This window comes from Eubalaena glacialis, chromosome 14 (assembly GCF_028564815.1).
Source record: "Eubalaena glacialis isolate mEubGla1 chromosome 14, mEubGla1.1.hap2.+ XY, whole genome shotgun sequence".
In the NCBI taxonomy this organism is placed as follows: Eukaryota; Metazoa; Chordata; class Mammalia; order Artiodactyla; family Balaenidae; genus Eubalaena; species Eubalaena glacialis.
In genome coordinates this window covers 54,121,823-54,137,500 of record NC_083729.1, presented here as the reverse complement: position 1 = coordinate 54,137,500, position 15,678 = coordinate 54,121,823, and the positions used below count along the sequence as shown (strand labels likewise).

Genomic DNA, 15,678 nt, shown 5'->3' with positions numbered 1-15,678 from the left:
CTACCCTTGTGCATACTGAGCAATAACAGAATAGGCAATACAAAATACAGCTCTTAGTAATGGTGATATCATCCTGGGATGTTCAACACTGCACTGAACAGCCATATGGAAAATGTCTATGGCCATTAATAGTCGCATAAAAGGAGTGTTCCTGATGCTAAAATACCTAGCCCTAGATTCATGTATTCATGGCAATCTCAAATAAATAAGACTTTTGAGACTAGGGGTTTGTGGCCACATAATAGAAAAGATGCTTGAGTTTTTCCCCCCAACAATGCTAGTGTTTTGCGTGACTTTGAAGATATGTGAGCAAGCTAACAATATGTTTTCTAAGAAGTCTAGTAGCCATTGTTAGGATAGCAGACTTCAAATCAACTTAAATTTAGACACAATAGATAAACTATTATTTAAATCATAATGAATAAAAACCACTGCTATGTACAGAGGCATTTATGCCGAATACAGAAGCACATTGGCATTCTTCTCCTATAAAATGCAACTATAAAAAAGATTAGCTATATATTTAAAGTGTCTTACTGGTCTGAAACGGATTACGTACATTAAATCTTCTATCAACTGTGTTGGCGTAAGAAATAAGGAATATATTTTCATCTTTGTGCCCTAGGTGTAGACATTCCAGTTCATACAGAGAATAAAAATCTGCAAATAAGAGAAATTCTTACTCTCTCTGTTATGAGAGGTTTTAGATTTCTTTTTATAATAACTGATGTTCTTTCAAAATTACAAGTGCAAAGTTACCTACTTCTTCCTAGTAATAGAACTAATAATATATGTAATCAGGAAAAATAAAAATTTTAGCTTGACCTTAATTTTAAAGCTTGATTCCTAGAGGCTAGCCATTTAAATGTAACACAGCTGATATTCATAAACATATAAGCATAATCTTACATACAGTTTTACGATGAGACATACTTGGGACACATATATATATGAAAACTATGGGAAAAGTTTCCTTCAGAGATAGATGATATGATGATATTTAGTGTTTTTTACCAATTGGATGGTAACTGCTTCTTTGATTATCTGGAAAAGATCTAGTGATCTTACCTAAATCTGCTACAATTATCAGCACAACAGACTAGTCCCATTTAAATCAATATTTTCCAATTAACATCAAAAGTACAAGGTTGATGTCCCACCCCTTCATATCAACAAAATACCTGTTAAAGGTTTAATTCGCAAAAGAGAGCGCCTTGCATTCTTACCAAATAAGCCCTTTGGATTCACTGCTAATGACCAGTAAAAAAAAAAAAAAAAAGTCACTGTATCTTTTTTTGATTACTGATCTTTGTAGTTAACTAAGGACTGACCAAACTGAAATTCCTTTCCCATATACACAGTTTTCTTTAGAGGATTCAAATATTACTGCAAACCTTTAAAGACAGATATTACAAACCTTTCAGGACTTGCTGCTAACCTGCAGTTTGATCCTGCTAAGTGAGGGTGGACTCCTATGCCAATTAATTGTAATGGGTCACTCACTATGTTTGCAGATTAAATATCAGACAAAAAACTTCGTCTGGATTATAATAATGTTGTGATTTTTTGGCTGGTTTTTCTTTTAAAAAATATTCTTGGTATCTAACAACTATGTGAAAACCATATTCTTATGTTACATAATTTATGATTGAAAAACTGAAAAACATATTTATAAATTCACTGTTAAGTGATTAGACTAACTAGATTGAAGAATCATTCCCAATTCTCTTTTTAGACTTTCTATTTATAAAATAGATTTCTTTCTTTCTTAAAAACAAAAAGGTATAATTAAACCTATATAGCATCCTTCTTCTGATAGGTTCAAAGTGCTTCATATCCTAATAGCAATTCCAAGGAGTGTGGGTAGCAGGATTGTTGCCCCTTATTCTTAGAGTGTACTGATCCTAAACTTTAGTATATCAAATGCAAACATGTCTTTCAGCTATCTATTATAATTACATGAGTATAACTAAATGTCATGGTGGATTTATTAAATGTATTTTTTTAAAAAAGCAACTATATTCTAATGTAAAGTAATAAGCAAAAGAGTCTGAAATAGACTAGCTTCTTAAATTCTATTTATGCATTTCTTGGGGAAAAAGTGTGAGAATTGAGTAATAAAGAAAAATAATAAAAAAGGAAATATTTTCTTGAAAAAAGTTATTACATTTTTCTCAGAGTTTGAGTTTAAATATATTATACAATCAAGGAAGCTCCTTTGGCTATATAATGGCTAGATTGTTGAACCTGTCAAACCCCTGAGTTGTACTTTGAAAAAAATTATTTGAAGTATATGTGGAAAATAATGAACAAAACAAATATCACACCTAAAATTTATATTAGTAAAATGTAACATGAAAATGTCAAAAGGAATAGGAAGCAAAGAAATAGAAATCACAGAGCTCAGAGCAATGAAATCTGTCTCCTATAGAAAACTAATTTCTGAAAACACCTGAAACAGGTTAAACAAATGTTTAAAGGCACAGAGATACAAATGAATAATGTAAACTACTTTCCCTAAAAAAGATCTAAATTCATTATGTACTTGCAGCAAGTTCTCATTAAAACACGCAATGGTAGTCTTGACAAAAATTAAGAAAAATTATAAGGTTTACAGTATCTGTGTTTGTAAGTTCCCTTTTAAGAGAAATTACAGCTCAAATATTTCCCGAAGATAAGTTAAGTAGAGTCTGTACATGGGGATCCACAAGATAATATTACCAAGAGTTGTCTTCAGTGTCTTAGAAATTGTTTCCTAGCTTTCCAGCCTAAAGCTATACTAATTTATATGAGGGAATGTTTGCTTAGAGTGATGTGATTCAAGGCAGAGCTGGGAGCTGAACTCTAATGAGAGGTCCCAGAGTATGGGAAGAGTAGGTATGTGTAAGAATTTGGTGTGTACACACCATAACAAAGGAAGGTATCAAAATGTAGGATTCAAGAATAGGAAGAAGATGATACAGGGACCCTCGAGTCCCAAAGTGGCAAATGTCATCTCTGTAACTGATCTGAGAAAGGGGAACCCTTTAACTTTCTCTGACCAATGATAATCAGTTCTGCTCTAAAGACCTTCAGAGAGTCAGTTTTTCCCCTTGTTTACCAAGAAACTCTTCATAGCAACCCCAATTTTTCATATTTAAGCTCATGTTTTTCTTAGTTGACACTCAGAAGATATGAAAAATAGACTGTCACTATTCCCTCCCTTCACTTATTCATTGAACAAACATTTACTTAATATTAATACTTGGTGCTGGGGATACAAGGTTCTTGTACTTTGAATAGCTCACAGTTGAGGGAGAGAGAGATGTATAATTAGATAATTATATGGGATAAATGTGGCAGTAGTAGTATGTGCAATATATTAGAAAAAGATACAGGAATGAGAATTAACTTTGCTGCTAGGAGCCATGACAGAGGTACTCACAGAAGTTATTTTCCTAACAAGGGAAGACAGGCATTTCAGGGAGAACAGCAAATGCTTGATACAGGAACTTTCTAAGCAACTTAGCTGAGTTAGACTGTAGAGTGAAAAATGGGAGAGAGGTGAGAAATGAGGCTAGAAAGGGAAGGGACAGGATTTGCAAGAACTTTATATGAGGCCATTTTGAGTAGTTTGGAACTTATTCTCTTGGGTAAGTGGGAGTTACCAGAAAGAATCTGAGCCTTCATATACTCAAATTACTACTTAAACTATTTCCCAGTTCTCTCTTTATATTTCATAAGCCTGTCTTTCCTTAAAAGTAGACCTTTGCTTTCAATCCTTTAACACTTCTCTGAATCCTCTGTAAGTTCTCTCTCTCAGCCCAGAACTAGATACAAACTAGATACCTCAAAAGGGGTTAACCTGTACAGAGTACACGGACATTGTCCCATGCAATTATACTTCTATTTAAGAACTCTAACATGAATTATTAAAATAGCTCTACTCATTCTTCCTGGTATTCATCAGAAGGTCCTAGATTAGCTGTATAGAAACGAAGTTTAGAAGGATAAGAGATAGAAATTGCTGAAGAAGTCCTATATCAGCAGTCTCCTAAGAGTAAGTAACTAAGCTCTTCGGTAAACTCTTGAAGATTTAAGGTCAGTGACTAATTTATTCAAGACTTGGGGTCACTCCTGGGTACCAACTTTTTTTTTTTTTTTCCACTCTTGGGAACTCTCAGTTAAACTAAGAACACAAAAAGCCGTGGGTATCTGCGGGTATATATATATCTCTCCCTGCCAGCAACTAGACTCTTAGTACCAAAGCATACATTATAAAGGCAAGATAATTTACAATGAATTTAAAAATGAGGGCATGGTAAATTAAGGCTCAAATTAAAGAGCATAAGGAAGTGAAAATAGTAGCAATCAGTTCACTAAATTAGATGCCAGATTTTTTTTTTTTTCTTAGTTAAACCTGCTTTTTATTTACCAGAAGTCTTTTGATCTCTCCAGAGTGAAAGGGATGCTGACACTGAAGTGGGGATGGCATTAGTCATGGTTCCCTTACCCACTCCACCGTGGACACCAATTAATTTGAATGTCACACAGGAGAAAAAAATTTTCTTTGCCTCCATATCACAAATGGAAAAACAGATTTAGAGAGATTAAATAATTTCTACTTTTAGTATCACTTAACTCATATTCAGTTGCTCCAGAGATGAAATTTGGTATTTTCCCTTTTAATTTTGTCAGCCAAGTTGGTCATACTACTTTTCCAAAATATGGACAGTACTACTAAATAACTCAAACCTGTATGTACAAGAGCTACCAGAAACGATAAAGAAAATGATCAAATTAAGAAAACTACCATATCATTGGAAAAGATATCAACCTGATTATAAAGTTGCATACTAAACTGAAAATCTGAAAAGCAATGGCAAGGTCTAACTTCTTTTGTGAAATGGGAGTTACCTGATATTTTACATTTTCTTTCTTAAATCATTTCAATATTAGCTATAAGGCCCACAGAGTAACAAATGTCAAAACTAGAGCAATAGTCCCAGGATGTACTATTCAGGTCATGGAACTGATGTTCTTCCCAACACATCTATATACGGCTTGACTTATCTGAAAAATGAGCAACAGTAGAATGTGCAAGAGAGTTTTTAAAGTGAGCTTAAACTATAACTGAGAAGAGGCTACAACAATATCTTCCATGCCACACATTCTTCTTACAATGTGGTGGGGTCTATGTCTCTGCTACTTAAACCTGGGTGTAGCTTTCTGTCTCCTCAGGTCAACAGTATGGCAAAAGTGACTTTTAAAGCTAGATCATAAGAATGCATAAGAGAGCTCACTTTACTCTCTTGGGACACTTGCTGTTAGACCCAGCCACCATGCTGTGAGGAAGCCCAAACTAGCCCAAGTAGAGAAACCATATGGAGAGGCCACATGTAGGTGTTCCAACAGACAGCATAGTTCCTAGCCGAAAACCAGCCCCTGAAAACATGCAACAGAAATAAAACATTCCCCCAGTGCCCTATCCTAAGCCCTAATTTATAGAATCTGTAAGCATAATAAAATGGTTATTTTATGCCAATAGGTTTTCAGTGTTTTATAATGTAGCAAAAGATAACCTGAAAGAGGAAGGGTAGGGAAACTATCTTTGGGACTGTTTGAAGCATAGTTTCATAAGCAGTAGGGTACAACTTTGGGTAAGTGGGAAACAAATGCAGTGAAGTAAGCAAATGTCTTCTCAGTGTGAACAGAATTGATAGTACTGAATTCGCCATTTATTCCACACCTAAGCACAAACAAATACCATCAACTGTAAAAGTGAACAGTTCTTTCTACATCTCTTCTTAAAACACACGTGCACACACACACACACACACCCCTTAGAGATACTGAAACACAACATTAGTTTAAATGAAACAGCTTTATGGTCAAGTATGTTTGGGTATGCTAAGAAAACAATCTATTAAAAACATCCTTTTTGGATACCAAAAATTTCCCTAGTTTAAAATATTTATCTAAACACGACATATTTTTAAAACAGAGAGAATAAAGGGAAAAAAACTCTGTAAGCCATTTGTTATACTACCCTTAGGGATAAATATTATTAATATTTTGATTATTTTCCTTCCTGAACTTTTCAATGCATATATAAAAACACAGTCTTTCAAAATGGAGTTCGTATGCCATATGCTATTTTATATCTTTCTTTTTGTACAAAATGACACTGTGAACATTTCCCTATGTCCTTTCAATATTCTTTCAAAACATTATTGAATAATTTTCAATAGCTACATAACAAGTATATATATTTGTTGTAATTTATTTGATCATTCCCCTAGTTTGAGTGATTGCCATTCCGTAACTTTTGCTATTATAAATAACTATGTGATGAAAACCTGCATATTGATCTTTGTTAGTGGAATTATTGGATAAAATGGAATGAGCATTTCTTGATGAAGTTTACTTGCTTTCCAGAAAGATGTGGCAAGTAACATGCTACCAGCAGTATTATCCAACTCGATGAAACATCACTAACATCATGTTTCTTAAAATCCAAGTTATATATTTTACAGATACAGTAAGATGTCACAGACATAGAATATGCGATGCTTTAGTAGTTAACTTATGATATTGAATTCACACTAATGTAATTCAGCTAAAAGTTTAAGTTTTATTTGGGAAATTAGAAGTGCAAGCAAAATTACTGGTGCCTTAAAAAGAGATGACCAATAAAATATTTGTTGAAAGTTTAAAGTAATAAACGAATAAATTGAATGAAAAAACAAACAGCTTTAAAAGTCAGGATACTTGAATTCTAAGCCTAGTTTGTCACTGTTTGCAACCCTAGGCAAATTTAAACACCCTTTCCTAACTCGTTTTCTTAACCTCTACAATGGATACAACAATAATATCTATTCCTACTTCACAAGGATTTCAGAAAAATAAACAAGAAGGAAATAAAACACAATGCTTTAAAAACATACTCTCGGGGCTTCCCTGGTGGCTCAGTGGTTGAGAATCTGCCTGCCAATGCAGGGGACATGGGTTCGAGCCCTGGTCTGGGAAGATCCCACATGTTGCAGAGCAACTAGGCCCGTGAGCCACAACTACTGAGCCTGCGCGTCTGGAGCTTGTGCTCCGCAACAGGAGAGGCCGCGACAGTGAGAGGCCCGCGCACCGCGATGAAGAGTGGCCCCCGCTCGCCGCAACTAGAGAAAGTCCTCGCACAGAAACGAAGACCCAACACTGCCAAAAATAAATAAATAAATAGCGTTCCCTTAAAAAAAAAAAAAAACACTGAAAAATAAAAAAACAAAACAAAACAAAAAAAACATACTCTCTGAAGTCAAACTGTCTAGGTTCAATTCTTGGCTCTGTTACTTATAGGCTGTGTGACCACGGGCAACTCATTAATTTGTATGTCAGTTTTCTCAACTATAAAACAGAGATTATACTTAACTCATATAATTGTTGTGGAGATTAAACAAGAAAATCCACTAGAAAGCACTTTGAATCCTGCTTGATACATGGTAAGTGCTCAATAAACATTAGATGACAATTATTAATATATGTAAAATTTACACATAGGTAAAATAATGGCTTTTTAAGATCTACTTGGCAGACAGATCATTTAAATCTCAGGTGTTCTAAATTTAAAATCAACACACTTGAAAAATATAGAGCTATAAATTTTCCATAATTTTTAGACCCTGAAAGAACTACGAAACAAAGTTTATCACAAATAAAATATAATATCAACAAAATAACTTTCTTTTTAAAGAGAATATTCTTTCTGTGGCTCTTTACTTAACTGGATCCTTCTCTCCCATCAAGTCTTAGTTCAAATGTCCCCTCCTCAAATCACTCCTACCTACTCAAATTATCCTCTACTATATCATGTAGTTTTCACACTCCGTAGTTAACTTATTTATTCATTATTACCAGTCTCTTCCCACCAAAATTTAAATTCCATGAGAGAAGAGGCTTTGTCTTTTCTTTTTGTTTTTTTTGGATCTTAGTTCCCTCACCAGCGTTCGAACCTGCACCCCCTGCAGTGGAAGCATGGAGTCCTAACCACTGGACCACTAGGGAAGTCCCCGAAGCTTAGTCTTTTCTATCTCTACAAAAATACTAATTTCTGACACTCAATAAATATTTGACTGAACCAACAAATTGATGATATAATAGATGGTTAGGCATTGAAAGAGTTGGTATAAAGACTACAAAATTTCTTCCTCAGAAAGAATGGCCATCTAGATTAGCATTTCTCAAAGATTTTTATCATGACCCACAATTAAAGATACATCTTATATCAAGATCCAGTAAGCACACATACCCACGTAACTAAAACAAGTCTCACACAAAAGTACTATGATGTGTGATAAATTCTGATATTTTCTATTTCAATTAAATATTCTATTCCTTTTCATTGAAAATAAAATTATTGTGGCCCACTACACTGATTTTATATCACATTACTGTGTAAAGACTTGAAGCCTGTATATTGTACAGCACAGAAAATATAGCCAATATTTCACAATAATTTTAAATGGAGCATAGTCTATAAAATATTGAATTACTACGTTGTACACCTGAAATTAATATTATATTGTAAACCAACTATACTTCACTTAAAGAAAAACAAAATAATAATAAAGAAAGAAAAAAAAAGACAAAGTCTGAAAAACAGTGGTCAAGTTCAGAGGTTATTCTCTGAAAGGCATTAAAAAAAGTATGCATGGGAAGGAAGAAATAAAACTGCCTTTGTTCATAGATGACATGATTATCTTATGTAGGAAATCTGAAAGAATTGAAGGAAAAAAAAAAAGAAGCCAAACCTCTCCTGGAACTAATAAGCAATTATAGCAAGGTTGTAAGATACAAGGTTAATATGCAAAAGTCAATTGCTTTCCTATATACCAGAAATGAACAAGTGGAATTTGAAATTAAAAACATAATCCTACTTACATTTGCACCCCCAAAATGAATGTCTGTGACATAGGACAAAAGCAACAAAATGGAGCAAAGATCATCTTTTCAACAAATGGTGCTGGAACAACTGGACATGCACATGCAAAAAAATAAATCTAGACACAGACCTTACACCTTTCACAAAATTTAACTCAAAATGGATCACAGACCTAAATGTAAAACACAATACTGTAAAACTTCTAGAAGATAACATAGGAGAAAACCTAAATGACCTTGAGTATGGTAATGGTATGGTATCTTTTTAGATATAACACCAAAGGCATGACCCATGAAAGAACTAATGGTTAAACTGGATTTCATTAAAATTTAAAACTTCTGCTCTGTGCTTTCCTGGTGGCATAATGGTTAAGAATCCGCCTGCCAATGCAGGGAACACGGGTTTGAGCCCTGGTCCGGGAAGATCCCACATGCCGCGGAGCAACTAAGCCCATGCGCCACAACTACTGAGCCTACGCTCTAGAGCTCACGTGTCACAACTACTGAGCCCGTGCACCTAGAGCCCATGCTCCACAACAAGAGAAGCCACCGCAGTAAGAAGCCCACGCACCGCAACAAAGAGTAGCCTCCGCTCGCCGCAACTAGAGAAAGCCTGCACATGGCAACAAAGACCCAATGCAGCCAAAAATTTTTAAAATATAATTAATTAATTTTTAAAAAACTGCAAAAAAAAAAACCTTCTGCTCTGTGAAAGACAATATAGAGAGAATAAGAAGACAAGCTACAGTCAGGGAGAAAATATTTGCAAAGATACATCTGATAAAAGACTGGTATCCAAAAGAAACAAAGAACTCTTTAAACTCAACAGTAAGAAAACAACCCGATTAAAAAATAGGCCAATGATCTTAAGAGACACCTCTCCAAAGAAGATTTACAGATGGCATATAAGTATATAAAAAGATGCTCCATATCATATATTATCAGCAAAATGCAAATTAAAACAATGAGACACCACTACACACCTATTAGAATGGCTAAAATCCAGAACACTGACAACACCCAATGCTGGCGAGAATGTAAAACACAAGAATTCTCATTCATTGCTGGTGGGAATGAAAAATGGTACAGCTACTTTGGAAGAGAGTTTGGTGATTTCTTACAAAAGTAAACATACTCTTACCGTAAGGTCCAGCAAACGCGTTCCTTGGTATTTACCCAAAGGAGCTGAAAACTTAAGTCCACATAAAAACCTTCATGTAGATGACTATAGCAGCTTTATTCATGATTGCCAAAACTTGGAAGCAACCAAGATGCATTTCAGTAGGTGAATGGATAAACTGTGGTACCTCCAGACAATGGAATATTGTTCAGCATTAAAAAGAAATGAGCTATCAAATCATGAAAAGACATGGAGGAACCTTAAATGCATATTACTAAGTGAAAAGAAGCCATATCAGGAAAGGCAACATACTACGGTTCCAAATATATGACATTCTGGAAAAGGCAAAATTATGAAGACAATAAAGTTATCAGGTTCCCAGAGGTTGGGGATGAAGGGAGAGATGAATGGGTGAAACACAAAGAATCCCTAGGGCAGTGAAAATACTCTGTATGATATTATAAAGATGGATACGTGTCATTATACATTTGTCTAAACTCATAGAATGTACACCAAGAGTGAACCATAATGTAAACTACAGACTTTGGGTAATAATGATGTGTCAATGTAGGTTCACAGTTTTAACAAATGTACCACCCTGGCAGGGCATGTTATTAAGAACGGAGGCTATGGTTGAGAGGGTATATGAGAAATCTCTGTACCTTCCCCTCAATTCTCCTGTGAACTTAAAACTGCTCTAAAAAAATAAAATCTTAATTAAAAAAAAAAAAGAGCATGCAGTTTTATGTATATGTAAAATTGGGAATAGGGCAGGGTTGTCATAATTTTCAGATTCATGAAGAGGTTCACGTCCCCCTAAATCTAAAGGCTTCTATTACTATATGTTCATTATTATCTGTGAGGCACTACACAAAAATATGTATAAAAATATGGCTTAACATAGGGATGGCAGTATATGATAGGAAAGAGGATTGACTCTGGAGTCTGATAAGTCTTGGGTTCAAATCCTGAATTCATCATTTATCAACTACAACCTTGTACATATTATCTTACCTATCAGCCTCAGTTTTCTTATCTAAAAAGGAGTTTGCATATCTACTTCATGAGGTTAGGTAAAATAAAAATTATGCAAAACATCCATTATAGTGCCTGGAATATATGCTAAGTATTGTGCTGGCCAAAAAGTTCATTTGGGTTTTTCATAACATCTTATGGAAAAACCCGAATGAACTTTTTGGCCAACCCAATATTTCAATAAATTGTAGGCACCATTATTATATTCTAATGTTTCCAACAAAATTAACTTCCATTGACAAAATACAATCCTAAACAAAGTACAACTAAATTACAAAGTGTAAATTAACAAAAAACAGATTATTCATGTATATGTGGAAATTATATTCCAGGATCCTACTTTTTCTAACAGCTAATACTGCTGTGTAGGAATAATTACAACCTGCTCCTCCAAGTATGGATTTAACAGTTCAACGAAAGTACCAAGTACCCACAGTATACAGTCTGTGGAAAAATAATTTATCAAAAATATAAATAAGTTACTCTTATTTACACCCCCAGGATTATAATGAACAATGTATGTTTTTTTAACCAATGTTCCTCACATCACTTAGCTGCCTGTTGCAGAGCAGTGTGGCTGCGTTGGTATTCTGCTTATTCCCTGCCTTTAAAGCTGCATCTCTTCTTGCTTGCTCAAGCAGAACTCTTGCTCTTTCTTTGAGCTCTTCTTGTCTGGATAACATTCGATGCTTAAAAACAAAGATACAGAATTAGAAGCCAAAACAAACAAGCAAAAAACCAAAAAACCCATGTAATCCATTTTTGTAAACGAATCAATAGTTATACAATCCATCAAAATAATAGCGGTCAGGAATAAGATTGTAGTTTTATGAGATTACCTATAGAAAATATTAATGTTGACTACAAACTGTGGAATGAATACATATATCTTGACTAAAAGGAACTATACCTTTACTGGCTAAAACTGGGTTAAATTTAATTACATTTTCATTAGAACACAGTCTCATAAGGTATAAGGTCCATACACATATTATATACATTCTTCAAATTTGCTAATCACAGTATAATCTGGCAAAGACATTTTTTCAAGTTCGCAGTTTTATTTTTATAGTTGTATAGAATTGATAACAAGGTGTCTTCCAAATTTGCATTTTGAAAGATTTTAATTATCTGTGGCAACAACTCTTTAAATTCTTGACAATTTAACGTTTATAGAAAATTCAAAGCTATCATATTTTATTTAAAGAAAAATAATACTGTTTTTCTCTATGGCTCACTTTCCTTACAACAATTAAACTTCAGAATTGGAACAGTATTTTCTTGGATTAATTTGTAATCTTACAATATATTTTTGGAGAAAAACAGGTAGAACATCAATGGAAATCAGCTCTTAAATGGTGGCATTAATCCAAAGCACAAATATTCATAGTGTGTATAGTTCAAATTCCTTTTCTCTACTAAAGTAGCCAACTTCTGACTTTAGATGTCTATGACTATGACTTTGATACTTAATTTCTTTTCATTCCTTTTCTTTGCATAGTTTTGGTTCAGTCATAATTATCATTCATGGTCAAGGAAGAGGTAATAAACAGCAACCTATTTATTTGGTGATAATGTAAAACTTAAAAAATTTAGTACATCATTTTTGGGTCTCTTTGTGACCTTTATATTTTGATACAGCAAATTTTAAACTTTTTTCTGTAATTTTAAGCAAAGATTTTTCTTGAAGTGTACAATTCAGTGATTTTTTTTTTAGCATATTCACAAGTTTGTGAACCATCAACACTATCTAATTCCAGAACATTTTCATCACCCAAGGTTTTAAGAGGATTAAACAAAAATTCTTAACTTAATAGATACAACTGAAATGTATAAGCGATAATGAAAGATTTTTAGCTCATACTGATAGGACATAATAGAACAGAGTTCATAACTGCATTTGAACTGGTTACAAATCAACGTATTCTCAAAAAACAGACAAAATTAATTAAATGAATGCTGAATTGGCAGTCAAGACTGTTAATCCTTCTTCCACTAATAATAAGCAATGCAACATTGAACAGGTCACTTAAAACCATTACATGATATTTAAGAACTCTGAAGTCAGACAGATCTAGTTCCATTACTTGAGTAACTTGTGAGCAAGCTACTCAATCTCTCTAAGCCTCAGTTTCCTTATTTATAATATGGGGATAAAAATAGATCAACTCTCATAAAGATATTGTAAAGATTAAGTGAAAGAGAGTAATGTAGTGAGCACCTGATAAATGTTAACTATTAATATATTTTTTAAAATCTCTCAATTTCCTCATCTTTTAAATGAAGGGAGATCATCTTTAAAATCCCACTCACTGGGAAGCAGCCGCATAGCACAGGGAGATCAGCTCAGTGCTTTGTGACCACCTAGAGGGGTGGGATGGGGAGGGTGGGAGGGAGGGAGATGCAAGAGGGAAGAGATATGGGAACATATGTATATGTATAACTGATTCACTTTGTTATAAAGCAGAAACTAACACACCATTGTAAAGCAATTATACTTCAATAAAGATGTTTAAAAAAAAAAAAAAAATCCCACTCACTGGGAAGCAGCCGCATAGCACAGGGAGATCAGCTTGGTGCTTTGTGACCACCTAGACGGGTGGGGTAGGGAGGGTGGGAGGGAGACGCAAGAGGGAGGAGATATGGGGATATATGTATATGTATAGCTGATTCACTTTGTTATAAAGCAGAAACTAACACACCATTGTAAAGCAATTATACTCCAATAAAGATGTTAAAAAAAAAAAAATCCCACTCACTGTAAACTTTTCAAATACTTAGAGTAGATCATCTTAAAAGTTCCCACTAGCTCTAAATTCTGTGATTATACAGTCCTTTAGGGATTCCAATTAGCTAAACAGACAGTGAAAAACTGCTTTGGTCTTAGGAGCACATAAACACAAAATTTTTTTCTGATTAAAAAGCATTTCATATTCATCATAGAAATTTTAGAAAATATATAAAAGTAAAAAGAAGAAAAATAAAAGCATCACCCTCCTTGATTTCAAACTATATCACCATTACAAAGCTATAATATATATGCCAGTATGATACTGGCATAAAAACAGACACATAGATCAATGGAACAGAACAGAGCCCAGAAACAAACCCATACATATATGGTCAATTAATTTACAACAAAAGAGTAAAAAAATATACAATGCGGAAATGGTGTTGGGCAAACTGGATAGCCACATGCAATGTAATATTATCTACCTACAAAAAAGGATTAAATCTTGCCACTTGTGACAACATAGATGGATCCTGAGGGCATTATGCTAAAAGAAATGAGTCAGAGAAAGGTAAATACCCTATGATTTCACTTATATGTGGAATCTAAAAAACAACCCCCCCCCCAAAAAAAAATCCCTGAAACCAAGCTCACAGATACAGAGAACAGATTGGTGTTTGCTGGAGGCTGGGGGTGGGCTAAATGGGTAAAGGGGTCAAAATAAGTATGTCATGGGAATAACATACAACATGGTAAATATAGTTAATAACACTGTATTGTATATTTGAAGGTTGCTAAGAGAGTAGATCTCCAAAGTTCTTATCGCAAGGAAAATAAAAACTTTTGCAACTATGTATGGTAACTGATATTAACTTGGCTTATTGTGGTGAACATTTTGCAATAGATACAAATATTGAATCATTATGTTGTACACCTGAAAATAATACAATACGTGAATTACAACTCAATTTTTAAAAAAGAAATATTTTTTAAAAATTAGCAATCCCGGCACCCAGGGATAATCATTGTAGAATCATGCTTTTTTCCACTTAATAGTCTAAATATTATGAGCATTTTCTCACATCCTTAAATATTTCTTTGAAAACATGATTTTAAACTGTCTACCTAGCATTCTATTAATATGAACATATCATACTTTAACTTGTCTTATATTATTGGATATTTAGGCTGTTTATAATTTTTTACTATCATAAATAATGTTTTTGTGAACATCTTTATATGTAAATTCTTGTATACAGTTCTGATTATCTCCTTAGGAAAAATTCCTGGAGAATCTAATGAGGTAAACATTGTTAAGGGACTTAATGTAATTGTTGATTATTTTACATCTGGGCTATAATTATTTTTAGTGCTGTTATGGCCAAAACCAAAGAGATATTGTGAGCATAAAGTTCAGGGGCACAGACTTTGAAGTCAGACAAGGTTGGTTTTGAATTCAAACTTTTAACATTTATTATATGACCTTAAGGCAACTCTGTAGATCTTGGTTCTCCCATATATATATAATAGGCACCAACCACTCACCTCATGGGTTGTAAAGTCTGAGATATGTGTAAGATATATAATGGTTATCACATGTATCAGCCACTCAAATGGGCAACATTATGACTTGTTAAGTCTATACAGTCACATTAAATTATCAAATTTCCTCTAATCAAATGCTATTAATTATTAGACTCACTATTATTTTATGAGTTTCTAAGAAAGAACACTGTCAGTTAAACTCTAACATGTTATTATAAGTAACATCTTGATTTCAGAGAAGTTAAAATGTAAAAAGTGTCTTAGAATCAATAAAATACAGTATACAAAAGAAAAACAGATTTTTAACTGTCCAAAATTTAGCTACAATAAAAAACTT

The 15,678-nt window shown here is 33.7% G+C and overlaps 1 protein-coding gene across 1 annotated transcript in view; it reads right to left on the bottom strand.

Moving 5' to 3' along the window:
* Positions 1-15,678, bottom strand: part of EHBP1 (EH domain binding protein 1) — a 331,743-nt gene that overhangs the window by 74,499 nt on the left and 241,566 nt on the right. The window contains exon 14 of the mRNA XM_061210795.1: positions 11,611-11,754. Coding sequence (XP_061066778.1) covers positions 11,611-11,754 — 144 coding nt within the window. The remainder of the gene's footprint in view (positions 1-11,610; positions 11,755-15,678) is intronic.